Source organism: Cupressus sempervirens, chromosome 4 (assembly GCF_028749045.1).
Source record: "Cupressus sempervirens isolate cs-2001-9-10 chromosome 4, ASM2874904v1, whole genome shotgun sequence".
Taxonomy (NCBI): Eukaryota; Viridiplantae; Streptophyta; class Pinopsida; order Cupressales; family Cupressaceae; genus Cupressus; species Cupressus sempervirens.
This window is the reverse complement of record NC_143121.1, coordinates 89273552-89289887: the sequence shown is the minus strand read 5'-3', so window position 1 is coordinate 89289887 and position 16336 is coordinate 89273552. Positions and strand designations below refer to the sequence as shown.

General features: G+C 38.2%; 1 protein-coding gene across 4 annotated transcripts in view; it reads right to left on the bottom strand.

Annotated features, from left to right (window-relative positions):
- Window positions 1-7014, bottom strand: part of LOC149560050 (microtubule-associated protein 70-1-like) — a 33233-nt gene extending 26219 nt beyond the window's left edge. The window contains exons 1-11 of one of the 4 annotated variants that reach the window (XM_089824436.1): window positions 6103-6965; window positions 5533-5850; window positions 4996-5421; window positions 2289-2374; window positions 2139-2204; window positions 1815-1985; window positions 1534-1704; window positions 1217-1372; window positions 940-1086; window positions 760-831; window positions 107-664 (exon numbers count right to left, since the gene is read on the bottom strand). In XM_089824436.1, the coding sequence (XP_089680562.1) occupies window positions 107-664; window positions 760-831; window positions 940-1086; window positions 1217-1372; window positions 1534-1704; window positions 1815-1985; window positions 2139-2204; window positions 2289-2374; window positions 4996-5254 (1686 nt within the window). In that variant the 5' untranslated portion in view covers window positions 5255-5421; window positions 5533-5850; window positions 6103-6965. Of the gene's footprint in view, window positions 1-106; window positions 665-759; window positions 832-939; window positions 1087-1216; window positions 1373-1533; window positions 1705-1814; window positions 1986-2138; window positions 2205-2288; window positions 2375-4995; window positions 5422-5532 lie in introns of all 4 variants that reach the window. The other 3 variants (XM_089824437.1, XM_089824435.1, XM_089824438.1) reach the window with 3 other exon arrangements.
- Window positions 7015-16336: the final 9322 nt, after the last annotated feature.

Here is a 16336-nt window from a genome sequence, read left to right as displayed (position 1 = left end):
AACATGAAACATGCAACATGCACCATATCAATCAAAATGCAAATATTAAAATAGTGTTGAATGTCAGCCAAGTTAAGTTGTAACCAATTAGAATGAGCAAATGTACCTCTATTGCATCATCCTTGTCTTTTAGACTTTGATCCTTTTCATGGCCAGCTTTTCTCAAAGCTATGACTTCTTTTTGTAGCATGTCATACAACACACCTGAAACAGAATCATCTGCACCAACTTCTGTAAATTCAGACACCTTATTATCTGAATTCTCTTTACCAGAATCATGGGATTCAGGACTTCTAGGTACACCATTGCTTTTCTTATTTGAATGATTCTCATTAAATCCATTTGTAAATGACTTGTTTCTGTCCAATGAACGACCCCCATCAAATGATCTACCACCATCAAATGACCTGGATGCTCCTTTTGCATTCTTTAAGACTGTACTTGCATTGCTAGATATTGAAGGCCTGGTTTGAGAAAGTGATGTTCTCCTTGAACCCAAACCATTTGACATAATCTTTGATGCAATCTCTGCACCACCTATTGATTGCCGACGAGAACGACCATTGCTACTGCTTCGTCCCTCAGAGGAGCATGGTCGAGTAACAACATTTGGTGATCCCCTTAGTCCCTCTTCAACAACCTTTAGTCGTAATTGAAATTTCTCCTGTGATACCAGCATGTTAAGTTGTATGCAATAACCACCATAATGACCAAAGTAAAGATAAAAAATAGTTACAAGCAAAGTAAAAGTTTTCCTACTTTGAGTTGTGCTTCACTTTTTGCAGTCCGTTCTGCAACAGCTAATTTATCACGAAGCTGCTGCATTTCACCCTGGAAATAAATCCAATAATCTGTCATCTGTCAAAGATATTGATCTTTTGAAAACTTGGCCCAAAATTAAGACTACCTGAAGTTCTGTGAGATAATGCCACATGATACCTGTAGGAAGCGCCGTTCATCAAGCCACTGTTTCACAGGCATGACTTTGTCATTTCCATCCTTCCACTCATTTGCCACAACACACGCCACTCTATTTGCTGCCGTCTTGGCACGGGCCAACTCTCGTTCAAGTGTTTTCTTGCTTTCCTAAAAAGGAACACCATCTATTAGTTTGAATATGAATCTAAAACAATATATATAAATTGACACTAGGTATATCATTTGAATATAAAAAGGACGGTGTGTGCACTATGAACCAAAAAGCATAGTTGTATACCATCAATTCGTGCACTTGCCGCTGATAATAGCGCACAGCATTTGCAACAGCACCCCCTGAAAGTACAGCCTCCTCTAATTCACGAACTGTTTGACCTAGCTTCTCAACTTCTGCAACCTTTTGGCGATGCATTTTGTCCAAGATTTTGTTTTCTTCCTATCACATGATTGAGCCCAGATGTCAAAAAAGGTTGAATGAAGGCTTCACAGTAAAATCATCAGATATTTCTAATCAAATGAGAAACACACTAAAACCACAACCCCCAGTAACTTGCTATTAAAGTAAATACAGTTCCAGGTTGGTAAGCAAATGGCCACCTGACAAATTTCAATCTGTTTCATCAATTCTTGATTCCTATTTTGTAAATCATCAACCATCGATGCTTTTGCCAAAGCAAACTGCACAGTTCTCTCTGCTTCAAGCAATGCTGCTTCTTTAGACTTTGTAAGCCGATCCAAAGCCCTGTTGTCATCTTGCAACTTTGTAATCTGCCAAAATTATTGAAAATTAGAAGCAGTCGAGGATCAAAGTAACACATAAAAAACTAATTACTTAAAAAAAGAACTAAAGAAAAATTATTAACCAGCTAATCATATACCTCTTGGCGTGCAAGTTTCAATTCTGCTTCAAGAGGAGCAAGAATTTCTTCAATAGGGGGCATATCTTCATCCTTTTGAGCAGCATGTACTCTTCGAAGAGTTGCTTCAGCTGCAAATTGAGCTGCTAATGCTGCTTTCTTCTCATCATTGATTTTCTTAATTTCAAGGTTCTACAAAATTTGAATGTCAGAGATCATTCATCATGATCTTTTCGAAAATGGTAAGGATTCAAAAGAATTTATGGGTTCAAGGAAAGATTCATAAAGTATAAAATAAATTCAAATCCAAGGAGCATGAAATGATCACAATGAATATAACAATACCTTGCTTTCAAGAGATGCCTCGCACACCTTAAGCTTCTCATCCTGTTTTCTTAGTTCCTCAGTGAGCTGGGAAACAATAATGTCAAGAGGTTATTATGTTGGAAGAACTCTGGGGCACTTAATAAACGTTAAAAGTACCTAAATGACTACCTCTTCAACTGCCTTTTCTTTCATTCGCTCTGTCAATTTTAAAGCCTTAATTTCAGCTTGTGCTTCCCCCAATTCACGATCCTTATCTAAAAAAGCATGCAAGCAGAAGTCTGTAAGCATATGCAAACCAGAACACACAGAGAACATAATAAAGATATACAACAGGCAGCTAATATCCTTAAAAACTACAAAGCACAATCATCAATATACAGACCTTTGTGAAAAGCATATTGTTTCTACAGGTGGGAAGGCAGGAGAGACACATAAAAATGTCTACGAAATAAGTTGTAACTTTAGTTCTGCAGATTGCTTCTAGAGTTATCAAAGTGACTTACCCTTTCACAAATAACTATTATTGATTTAAATGCATTGTAACTTTAGTTCTGCAGATTGCTTCTAGAGTTATCAAAGTGACTTACACTTTCACAAATTAAATTTTATTGATTTAAATGCATTGTAACACATCCAAATTCTTTGCTACATGATTATCCACTGAGAAACAACATATAGTCAAACCAACACTGATCTACTAGCTAAGTATCATTTGCTTATATATTTGTATGATCCATTTTTCCATTATCAGACCCATTGTTTTCTATCAGAGATACTTAAGAAAAAGGCCCAATTACATCTTCTGCCCCTCGGTGACTTCTATGCATTGAGTCTGCTCTAAACAGCAGTATATTGCAACATATGCCATTTTAACAAATTGTTAAAAACAAACCAACTCCATGAAGCTGGTTATATTATATATACATACTCCTTAAAAACCTTCACCAGCTCAATTTAAAAAATTTAAAGGAAAAGATTTTTAAAAGAAGAATGCTCTTGAAACTTTTTTTAAAAAAGCATTTCTTACCAACAGTATTTTTGCTCTTCAGATGTATATTACTGATACATCCTAAGCATTGAAATTTATGGGAAAGGAAACTCATCTAATACATATACAAATTCTACAAAGTTTTATCTAGCATTGATGTGGACCTACAAAGCACAATCTTAAAAACAGAGCAAACTATTTGGAAGAATTCTTGAAAATCATGAACTAAATTGCACAAGGATAGCAAAATGACACACTCAATAATCACATAAGCATTTTTTAATTTCCACTCACAAAAAGAACAAGCACTTATAGGACTTCAACAGTAGAATCAGGTAAATATTCATAAGCAATCGGTCAAAAAAATTAATGTATTCAAACTTAAAAATAATTTGGTCAAAAAAGAACATATCCAAACTTCCATGGTAAGCATTTTGCATTTCAGAAGACTTAAAGAATTGACTTGCCTTAATCATATCATGAAAATTACCAATAGCCAATAGGAACATAATTTAAAAAGTCACATGCATAACAAAGAAGAATTTGAGAATTTTAAATGTAAAGTGGTCTTAGCACTTCGTGACAAATGTTAAGAAAGAAGGGCAAATGTCAACTTCAAACATAATTTGACATGTCCTACATGTTGTGTCCAGACAAAAGATCTACAAATATTTATTATTTCCCTGTAAACCTTTCTAGTGTCAAAACACCATTATAGAGAAAATATTGTAATAAGTATTCCACTTCTCTGAACAGTTTAACAGAATTTGATAGTAGAAAATTCAGCTTACCAATACAAAAAATTACTAAACAAGGAAAACCCTAAGTGTTCAAATTTCATACTTCGGTAAGCATAGCAAATTCTACAGTAACATATTGAGATTTTGAATTTTTTCATCACAAAACAATGAAAAACTAATTGCTGTTATCTATAAGAAGCTATTGCACTTTGAACTATAGAGAAAACTCGTACGTTTTAGAAACATTTAGGAAAATATTTGACATAAACCATGCCTAACAAAAAAATGGCAATAGCTGGAATACAGACAGGCACATTTCATATCAGCGCCCTTCCAACTGAGAAAAGCAATACATTCTATACATACCATAAGCCTTGTATATCATGTCAGGTTAGGACAATCAAACTTTCTATCATTCAAAAGAACTAAATTGTCACAGAAACGGCCATCCTGTTGGAAACTGAGAATAATTTTTTGGTATTATTATAAGCAAAGGAAGTAATCTATAGCTTTGTCAGAAAATAAGCCAAAATTGCAAGCTCAAGCTTGTGGTTGTGAAAGTGTATGCACATTGACAGAATAAGTCATTTTGACAAGGAAAAATTCAAAATATTTTGCCTGCATGACAAAGGGTAAAAAACGATCTTATGCACCATAATCCATGAAAGTACTTTAAAAAAAAGGAAGAACAAACAGTCAATTTTTTCAATAACTGCACAATGATTTACTATTTATTGATCTTTCTTCAAATCAGAATAAAACGTAATCTTAATAGTGTTTATGCAGAACATGTTTCATAGCGATAGTATAGCAAAGGAAAATGGCAAAAAGGACCACACTACTTTAGGAAATCAAAATATATAATCCAAAAGCACAACATGTGCTTCATTTCACAAAATGGAAAAAAATAAAGATTTCGTGCCACAAGCTTTTGTCAAACCAGAAGACAGAATAGCATCTAAAATAATTTTTTATATAGTTTCCTTGAGGAACCAAAACATACAATCCAAAAATACAACTTATTCTTCATTTAATAAAATTGAAACACTAAAGAATTGATTCCACAAACTCTTGCCAAAACAGCAAAAAGAATTTTAAATAAATTCCACTCTTTTTTGGATTACCCCGGAGAGGCAAAGAAACTTACCCCGCACGTCATTCTCAAGTCGGTTAAGTTCAACCTTGACTGGATCAGAACCATGTAAGAGATGAATGATGTCCTCCCCTTCCATATTTGGGGACCTCATCAAATTTTTCTTCTTACTACCTTTTCCCTCACCTTTAAACGAGGCTGAAGGTGTAAGCAAAGATCCCAAGGAATCATGTTCCACTCCCCACTGATCAATATTCCCATTGGCAGTGCCCCATAAATCCTCTTCCTCAGTGTAGCTGTGGAAGTCAGCCATTAAGCTTATTCCAAGATCCCAACCCCTCAATCACAGAATTGTCCCCTCGAACTTAATCTCATCAAACCCCGACTATTTCCCTGCAACTATTGCTATATCACTGAAACCCCACTGAATTAAAGCGCAGTACTCACCCTAATTCTGCTCTAGCTCATACTCATCAATTCCTGTGCGATCAGAAGAAAACTTCAGTATGAGTATAGAATTAAATTTCCCGTTGTGAGCATTGAACAGTTGAAATTCATTTATTCAATAATTTTCAGAAAATTTAGAAATACCAATTGTGAGCCATGTCAGCTATGCATAACAACATTGTCCGCTGCAAAAGAACTGGAAAAATCCAGACTAGCACTTTCAAAATACTTATCGAATCGTCAAACCAGAATATGCAATTTCAGTATTTTGCGAGCGGATCGGGTGCAAAATTTCAACTACAGCGTTCAGAGCCTTGTTCAGCCAAATAAAGTTCCCAGAAACTACTGCCACATAGAAGAAGCTCACGACATTCACACTGCGAAGAATATCAATGACGGCACTTTATCCTGTCGAATGAGCACCGAAACTCGACTTTTCACGTTTCAAATCCTCACACGCGTCTGCAAAGGTCCAAAAAAACAATGTCAGCCATAAAAGAGCTCAAAATGTCCAAATCTGTCCATTTGCCAATCTTGAAAATCTGGCAGTCACACGTTCACTCCGACACGAGAACTGAAAAGCAACATAACTCGCAGTTAAGCTCAAAATCAACAGTTATCAAAAAATCGCCTGCATTGACAGCTGATTCCTCTTTCCTCCGTAAAACAACTTCGAGAGCAATAAACTTCACAGCTCAAACCCTAGAGACCCACCTTTTGTCTCACAGGCGCAACTTCTCACACCTCAAGCTCAAAATCCAGAGTCCTCGTCCTTCGAGCTTCCCTCCACAGAAAGTCTCGGCTGCATTAATCTCCACCCTTCCAAACCCTCAATCACCTGTGTAAATCATCAACGAACAAGCTCCGCCTCGAAAAACGTTCAAAACATTGAAAAATCGCCCGGCTCCACCCTTGAAACCCTCAAAGAAGCCACCTCTTCTTCAAAAACATCAAACTCGCAGAACATGCTCAAAACCACCACTACTCACACTCCAATCTCAGAAATCTCCCATCTTCACCCTCAAACCCTTCAACACTCACTCACTGCAACACTTCAAATATCATCACCACATCTCAGAAGCGCCATTTCCGCCAAGCTCAAGCCCGCCATTTTCGCGTACTCCATACATATCCAACCCCGTACGGCTCACATTTCCTCAAATTTAACCTCGTCTGTACAGATTTGACGGCTAGATTTCCGAAAACAGGAAGCAAAAATACCTGATTTTAGCAGATCTTGTGAAGTCATACAGCTTTGTTTGCTTCCTCCTGTCCTCTGTCTGCATCCATCGCTACATATGTCGAATTATCAATGCTGTTAAGCTTGCTTAAATTTTATTTAACGTATAACGGTGACGGGCCAAAGGCTTATTTATGTCAGAGACGCGTGCTTGGTAAGTTGGGCCGGCCGAGCTTTTTCCTTCTGGTTTTACGACTCACTCGGAATAAGATAATTTGAATATGATTTGAAAACGTTTAATTTCACCGGATTCGAGCAACGTATCAAATGCAATTTTTTTTACCGCATGGTATCCTATGCTCTTTTTCGCGAGGAAAAAACAACAATAAGCTCGCCTAATTTTGTTTTTAAATTTTTTCATTTTAAGAAGCGGAGTCTCTAAGAGTCTCTTTCCAGCGGTGGGTGAGATGTTAAAAATGATGTTTACTGACTGTCTTTAGACTTCGTACGGGCTTCCATTACAAAGACTCTAGGCCAAACTCCTCAAATATTGGATTTGATTGGACTGAGTAAATTGTGTATATCTAGGGGGGGCTCCTTTTCAAGGCTTTAGTAGTTAAGATGGTGGATGGGTTATGTTTGTGGGAGGTTTTGTCTATAAACCCTGTTTCATATTGTTAAAAATTGTCTCATGTTGTAGTGTTTTCTAAATATGGTTGGTAGTTTTGTGTGTATGTGAAGGGAACAATTTACTTCGATATTTTGTTTTATGTCAAAAATTAATCTTTCATATTTTATTATGATGTTTTGATTATTGTTTACTATTAGTAGTCTATTGATCTCTTTTTGTTGTAATTTTATTTTCAGCAATCTTTTGATTTTATTTTCATGTAATCTTTCATTTTACGATCGTCTTCCATTGTAATCTCATCTTTTGTCGTCTTTCAATTGCTTTCTAGTATAATCTTATCTTTAGTCATATTTCAATTGCCTTTGAGTGTAATCTTATCTTTAGTCATCTTCCAATTGTGTTCCATTGCAATCTTATCCTTGGTCGTATTTATATTGCCTCCCATCGTAATCTTATCTTTATGCATCGATCCAATAGAAAAAATAAAGCTCTCCTAATGTGTTTTATGTTGCAATGGATGAAATGCATTATCTCGCGCTATTTTAAATGTCAATGTCGATAAAAAGTCATCAATTAAAATATTTTGGTTATACTCGATAATGATTATAATAGAACATTTAATGTGGTCAGTAGTTTGCTTTGATTTGATCTAATGTGTGGCAAGGGGAACATTTGATTCTATTCTAGTATATTTGTTTAAACTTTGTTATAGCTCCTACAATTTTGTGATGACTATAAATGGTGCAGGAGCACCTAGGCCAACTCCTAGTCCTAGTTCCACATTTTTGTTTTTTGGCTTATACTGACCTTAGCCAAGTTAGTTGGATGTGTTTGGACCTTAGAAGCTCATGTGTGTTTTCTCCTAGATGGATTTGACTAGGCTCAATCCATTCTAGATATTTTTGGTTACCTTGTGTTTTGGTTGTTAGGAAGCAAGATCAGGGTTATTGAAATGTCCCTTTACTGATTTTTATTGATATTTCCAGCCTCAAATCAGAACTTTAAAATCAAACAACCAATATTACAAAGATCTGCCAATTTCCCAATAAAGCCCAAATCGGGTATGTCCAAATTAGTGCCAAAAACTTCACAACTTCACAAATTATTAATAAATCTGAAAATGGACATTTTTACAGAAATTTCAGCAGCATAACAGCCTAAAAAATGACATTTCCAGATTTGTATAGCCTTTACACAACAGCTCACAAATGTAGGGCAAAACTATGCTCAATCGGGCTCCCGAAATTAACACAAAAATGCTCGGAAACACCACAAAACACTCATAAACTATCTCAGAAGTTTAATCACAACCCAATACATATATTCAGCTCTATTTTAACATCATAACGTCTAAAATATAGCAGCAAACCAAACTGATATGAAACACTCAACTGAAAACCCAAACTCAAATAAAAAACAACCTCGAAAACACCCAAATTGGCACTATCCAGCACAAAGGCAAACTCTGTATGAGCATGCACATGGAATGGCTTCAAACTCCCGTCCTTGGCCTTCCTGGAAACCTGCAAACTCCCATTCTTGGGTCTCCTTCTCCACAGGTTTGGCAGCCTCTGAAGAACAACAAGAAAATTAGCAAGAATCAAGATGTAGAATGAGCCCAAAATGCCTCCAAACCCCTTTTAAAGAGGGCATAACCCTAACTCACGTCCAAGAGGGGTTAATAAAATATAATTTAATAATAATTTTTATTTATTAGTCCATTGGTTTCCAAAGATTAACCCCTTTTTCTGAAATTTCATCTTTTTGGAGCCTGCTTGCCTTAGCAAAGTTTTTTTTTTTTTTTTTAATTATTTGAATAGGGGACATGACAGTTATGGGTCTTATACCCTAGAAGTCTGAGGAAAGTTTGATTTTGAGTGTAATTTGTCCTCTATGGTGTTTTTACATTTTTTTGCATAGGTTGGAGGGCATACATTGTCATTTGATGCAAAGGTGGGAAAGATGTCAATTGTTGCAAAAGTTGTCAGTTAGGCAAAATTGGTCCAAATTAGGCAAGTTGATGTTGTGAAGGTCAGATCAGGCTTAGACATCATAAAGAGACCATAATTTAGGCCTATTTGGAAGTTTCCAAGGGTTAGATGCAAAAGTTGCTAGGAGTTGCAAAAAAGTTGTCAACAATTTTGAAAAGTTGCATGACAAGATTTGACAAGAAAGTTGCATAACGCAAGGATGGGGTTGATAGTTATGGTAATTGTCTAAAACCTCTAAGAAAAAACCACGAAGGAGACCCATTCCAAGGGTTGGAAGATGTAATAAGTGGAGTTTGAAAACTAAAAGCCACGAATTATTGTTCCAGATTTAATAGTTTTTTGTGTTTTTGGTTCCATGAGTGCTTTAATGGATTGAAGGGCTTCTGTTTTCATTTGATCCTTGGATTTCATATTCTTACAATACATTTTGGTTTAGATTTCAAGTTTTGAAGAGTTTATTTATTCATAGTTAGAAGATCTTTTGTGAATAGATAGTTTGTTGGTCCTATTTTGGTAATTTTGCAGAAAATGGCTCCCCCACGAACCCTCACCGTGGAATCATCATGGTCTTGAGGGATATGGAGGTGGAGTCTCTATACAATATATATAGCAAAGGAGGAGTCTAGGCAAACTAGTTTGTTATTTTTCAAGTAATGCCCTAGGCAAGCTTTCAATGCTTGGCTACGCTATCACGATGCTAGCAAGTTGATTTTGATGGATTGAATGTGTCAGAAAGTTCAATCTAAGAGTTGAAGAAGGAGGAGGGATGTATGAGGAAGGCATGTGTGTGAGGAGAAGTTTCCAAGACAAGATTTTCCAATTGTTTTATTAGACCCTAGCAAGTGTTCACATGAGATGTTTGAAACCCTTATTTCTAGGCATAAAAGTAGTAAGGTGGTGTATAGACAAGTTGAGAACCTCAAACCCACAAAATCTTGCAAATTTTTCCAAAAGGGTATCCATATTGGAAATTATTTTTCCACCTTGTTAAGGGGAATTTGGAGTTATAGTCCAAAAACTGAGTTTGGAGGCCTAATTTAACTAAGTCTAATTAGGATAGATTTGAATGAGATATGCTTTTTGGATTTGATTGTGTAGAGTTTGTTATCATAAACATTTCAGATCATACTACATGATCCATCATCAGGATGCAGGAGAAGAACATAAAATGATGTTCTTCATTTTATGTTCTTCTCCTGCATCCTGATGATGGATCATGTAGTATGATCTGGAACGTTGATGATAAAAAACTCTACACAATCAAATCCAGAAAGCATATCTCATTCTCATGGATTGTGGAAATCTAATAGATCTTATAGGATAGATTTGTCAAATTTGAAGGAAGCGATAGGGAAACCTATGAATTTTGAGTCCAGGAGGTTACAGGAAGTCTAAAATCCCTAGGAATTAATCCCTCTGTAATGGGCACCCCTGGATGTCCCAAAAAACTAAACCAAATTGCTGAAAGGAATTATGTCAAACAGTTTGCATTCAACTTCTTCAAACCCCTTATAACTCCGAAAATCAAACGTTTATTTGTTTGTTGTGTTTCGTGCATGGAATTGGTATCATACAACATAAACAAGAAAGAAACTACAATAATATGCAAAGTGGAAATGAACGGCTGCTAATAAAATGTTATTTTCAGAATTCATAAAACCAAATACATGGCAGATTTATCAACTCACTAATTACTTCAGCAATATTGTCATAATACTCCAGCCCATGCTTATGAACTTGCTGCTACAATACTTTGTCCTCCAATCAGTCCACTACCTTCATAATACCATTCCCTCCAAGCGGCATAAGCGTCGGACAAGTAGTGAAGAAGATATGAGCAAAATATCAAATCTGCCTGTAGCCGGAAATGCAACTAAACTGCCTGATAATGAAGCCAATAAGAAAGAATTCCAAAGGCCAAACCCCAAGGGAATGACGTCTAGAATGTTACAAGAGAGGATAGACGTCCTCAAATGCCAAGAACAAAGCTACAACTCACACACCAATTTCTTCTCATATTCAACCTGTCCAATGAAGCCACAAATGCTTCCTTTTATTCTATTACCACAGGTCCGCTCAACTCATATGGGTAATGTGGGATAAAAGATGTGTAATATAAAACATATATTAAAATACCCCTTATGTCTCGCTTGGTTACACATCACCATAAAATAAATATTAAAGTAACACTTTAATATTTTACAATTAAATTAGACGTTACTTTAATTAAACTTCAGGCATTAAAATGTATTAGCAATTGGACTCCCAATAATGTGAGTGATAGCTCATCGGAAAGCTCTCACCGAGGAGTATCGAATCCAATCACCAAAATTGACCTGCACTGTGTCCTGCCGACTTACTAAAAATAGTAAGTATGCCTGAAACTGAGTAAATCAACTTCGTTTTGGCCCAAACTGGAAATGACTAGGCCAAAACACTCCAAGATCCCATTAAACCCTTCGTTAGCCCTTGGGACCATGTAGAACAAGGCTAACACACACACACACTTGGTCAACTGCTAAAATGGGGACATTACAGTCCGCCCCCCTTGAAATTGCTTGTCCTCAAGCAATCTCAGTCCAGCCTGCTGAATAACTTGCTCACTCTCCCATGTAGAATCTTCCTCCGGCAGGTCTTTCCATCTGACCAAATACTCCTTCACTATCCTGTTTCTAAGCTTCCTCTCTCTGGTATCCAGAATAGCCTCAGGTACTAACACAAGCTTCCCCTCCTCATCCAAAGGGGGCAAATCTGCAAAAGGCACTACACTCTGACCAATGGCTTTATTAAGCCTAGACACATGAAACACATTGTGCACTCGATTGCCCTCTAGAAGCTCAAGCTCATAGGCGACTTTGCCCACTTTGCGAATCACCCTGTAGGGACCATAAAATCTAGGTTTCAACTTTTCAGCTCCGCTCTTCTTGAGCGATGACTGTCTATATGATTGTAGCCTCAAGTAAACCATATCCCCTACCTCGAAGCTACGCTCTATTCGGTGCTGATCAGCATACAATTTCTATTGATTCTAGGCCTGTTGTACATTCTCTTTTAGCACTTTCAGGATGTCCTGACTATCCTGCAATAAGTTTTTGGCTTTGGGCACTCTACTGTCCCCCAAAACTAAATCCATGAAGCTAGGTGCTTCATAACCATAGAGTGCCATGAAAGGAGTCATCTTGATGGACATATAATAAGTGGTGTTATAACAATACTCTCCCATATGCAACCATCTGATCCAAGCCTTTTGTTGTGTAGTTACATAGTTCCTCAAATATCCTTCCACCCATTTATTCACAATCTCTGTTTGCCCATCTGTTTGTGGATGATAACTAGTGCTAGGTGTAAGATCTGTACCACACAACCTAAACAACTCTTGCCAAAAAATACTCATAAACTTACTATCCCGGTTGCTGACAATGAATCTGGGCAACCCATGTAACCTAAATATCTCTTTAAAGAAAAGATATGCCACCTGTGTTGCTGTGTAAGTGGACGGAATAGCAAAGAAGTGAGCAAACTTTGTCAAGCGGTCCACCACCACATAGATGCAATCCCTTCCCTGCACTCGTGGTAAACCAGTGATGAAGTCCATCGAAATACTTTTCCATTTCCTATCAAGAATGGGCAAGGGCTGTAATAAACCTGCAGGAAATGTGTGCTCTCCCTTATTCTGTTGACAAACCACACACTCCCTGACATACCTCTGAACATCATCCTTGAGCCCTTTCCATGAAAATCGCTCTCGGATCTGCCTGTAGGTCTTGAAGATCCCCGGATGTCCAGCTATGGGTGCATCATGAAATGCCTTCAGTATCACCTCTCTCAAATGTGATGACGGAATCAAATAAACCCTGTCCTGAACTCTGATCAATCCATCTATCACCTCATAGCGATCATCCTGTATGGTACCTGAAATCAATCCAGAAGCCCAAGCATCTCTGACATACTCTGCTATAATCCGATCTCTCCAATCTCCTGAAATCTCTGCCAGAGCACATAAGTGAGGTCTCCGAGATAAGGCATCAGCCACCACATTTTTCTTACCTTTGACAAACTCTATGTCAAAGTCATAAGCCTACAATTTAGTCACCCATTTTTGTTGCCGGTCATTAAGATCACGCTGGCTCATGAAGTATTTAATACTGTTGTGATCAGTCTTGATCACAAAAAGTCCACCTACCAAATATGATCAAAATTTGGCCAATGCATGCATTATGGCCAACATCTCCCAGTCATAGACAGAATAACTTTTCTCAACTCCTCGGAGCTTCCTACTCTCAAATGCAATGGGATGCTTCTCCTACATCAATACTGCTCCAATCCCATCACCTGATGCATCACAATGAAGCTCAAAAGGCTTCGTGAAATTCGGTAGAGCTAGAACTGGACATGAAGACATTACCTGCTTGAAATGCTCAAAACACCTCTGTGCTGCCCCTGTCCACACGAAGGCTCCTTTCCTGATAAGATCTGTCAAGGGTGTAGCAATCTGTGAGAATCCCTTAACAAACCTCCTATAAAAACCACATAAACCAAAGAATCCCTTAAGCTGTGTAAGGTTTGTGGGAGTAGGCCACTCTACAATAGCTCTAATCTTTTCGGGATCAACCCGAATGCCATCTGCACTAATGATATGCCCCAGGTAAAGGAGCTCAGTCATGCCAAACTCACATTTAGATTCCTTGGCATAAAATGACTCTCTCTCCAAAATAGATAACACCTCCTCTAGATGATGTAAGTGCTCCTCCCAGGTCTTACTGAAGACTAAGATGTCATCAAAGAAGATCAAGACAAATCTCCTCAGCTGCTTCCTGAATACCTGGTTCATACAACTTTGAAATGTAGCAGGTGCATTGGTTAGACCAAATGGCATAACCATGAACTCAAAGTGGCCATAGTGACATCGGAAGGCTGTTTTCTCAATGTCCTTTGCTCTCATCCTGATCTGATGGTATCCAAATCGCAAATCAATTTTGGTGAAGAAGCATGCCCCATGCAACTCATCAATCAGCTCATCAATCCTAGGAATGGGATACCTGTTTTTAATTATTTTCTTATTCAGTGCCCTGTAATCAATGCACATGCGCATCGTCCCATCCTTCTTCTTTACCAATACTACTGCTGAAGCAAAGGGGCTCTTACTGGGCCTGATATGCCGCATCTCCAACAAATCCTTAATCGCCTTCTCTATCTCATCCTTGTGTTTCTTAGGATGACGATAGGGAGTAATCATAACTGGTTTGGCTCCCTCCTCGAGCTCAATAACATGTTCCATCCCTCTGTCAGTAGGAACCCCATGAGGAATATCGCTAAATACTTTAGCGTGTCTATCAAGTATCTTCTGGACATCTAGTGGATGACTCTTTTCTTGTGGCTCTGGTGAAGTTGGCATAATGTGGCACTCTGCTGCCCACTCTATGTCATCATGATGAAAAAGTCTCTGCATTCTCCTCAAGGACACTACTCTGCAACCTCCATCTGAAAGCCCTCTAAGTACCACAGTTCTGCCCTCATGCTAGAATCTCATCTCCAATTTCACTAGATTGAGTGTGAACTCAACTAGTGAAGCCATCCATGTCATGTCGAGGATGACATCATAATCTCCCATGTCCACAACATAGAACTCATCCTCCAACTCATAGCCATCTCCAAACCTGATGCGAAGATTAGATATCTTCCGAGTGCATAATAACTTATCATCGTTAGCCACCATGACTCTAAACCCATCATGCTCCTCTGTTTGTAACCCTCTCCTGGCTACCAACTGTGCATCTATGAAGTTATGTGTAGCCCCAATGTCAATAAGAGATATCACTTTCTGCCCCTGGATAGTACCCCTGACCTTAAATGTGATTTCCTTTTGGGCCCCTGTCAAGCGTGCCAACGATCTATCATCCTTAGGAATGTTGCTCTCCTCTATAATGTTACCCTCATCTAAATCGGAGTGCTGATCCTCCCCTTCTGACTCTGACTCTTCTGCTGAAAAATACTCCATTTGATTTTCCTTAGCCTTGAGAGAACATTTATGAGATAAGTCCCAAGGCTCTCTACAATGGAAGCACAGCTTCTTCTTTCGAAGTTCATTCAAAGTTTCATTGTCTAGTCCTTTTGATCCTTCTTTGGGTTTGCTATACTCTTTCTGAAACGATTTTTTGTCTTTGTCCTTGCGGTAGGAAGAATCTGTTGAATGGTTTTTTCCTTTGTATACTGAAGGGGCTAAATCTCATGCCTTTTTAGTTGCTTCAGCTAACACGAGTGGATCATGTCCCTTCACCCAACCTCGTAATGGATCGGCAAGACCATCACAAAATAACACCACCAATCTCCTAGGAGAGATATCAGTAACAAGTACAGACAAGCACTGAAACTCGACAATGTAAGCATCCACAGAACCTGACTGTTTTAACTGTGCTAGCTCCTTGAAATGTAACTCAGGATCCTTAGTGTCAAATCTCCCAATCAATGTTTCAGTGAATTCCTCATAGGATGTAATCTGATTATGCCCCAAAGTCACCATGCCATGATGCCACCATTCATGTGCAATGCCATCCAAGTGCATAGCCGCATACTTGATAGCCTCCTCCTCAGGCATAGGATTTAGCTGCAAGTATATATCTACCTTTTGCACCCAAGCTCGTGCAGTCATCTTCCCTAAAGCATCATAATAAGGTAAAGAAAGTTTTCCAACTTTCTTCCTCAGCTCAAAGTTTTGATTCCTCCCTCCTGCTTTAGGCATGTGTCTCATCTTCAAGTCCATATAATCTCTAAGAGAAATATCTGCCTGAAACTCTGGTCCACTAGCCTCCCAGTCCCTCCTGAACTGATCCTGTAACTCGGTAATTTGCGGTTCGTTTACTGGTTGAACCAGATCTTTGGGTGGGAAAGTGGGTAGAAGAGGTCTCGAGCTCGTAGTCCGTGCTGGGCATGCAACGTGTCTAAAGTTATCAGCCTCATTCCCATTGTTGTCGTGTCCATTATTACCATTAATGTTATTCTGAGGACCATTGTTGTTGCCTTGGCCTTCATGGTTATTGTTTCCCTCGTTGTTATTGTTTCTGTTGTTGGCATCACCTGGATTAGTATTGACACCCATCTGTCTAGCCATGAGCTGCAACATCATGTCCATTCGCCTATTCTGCTCCT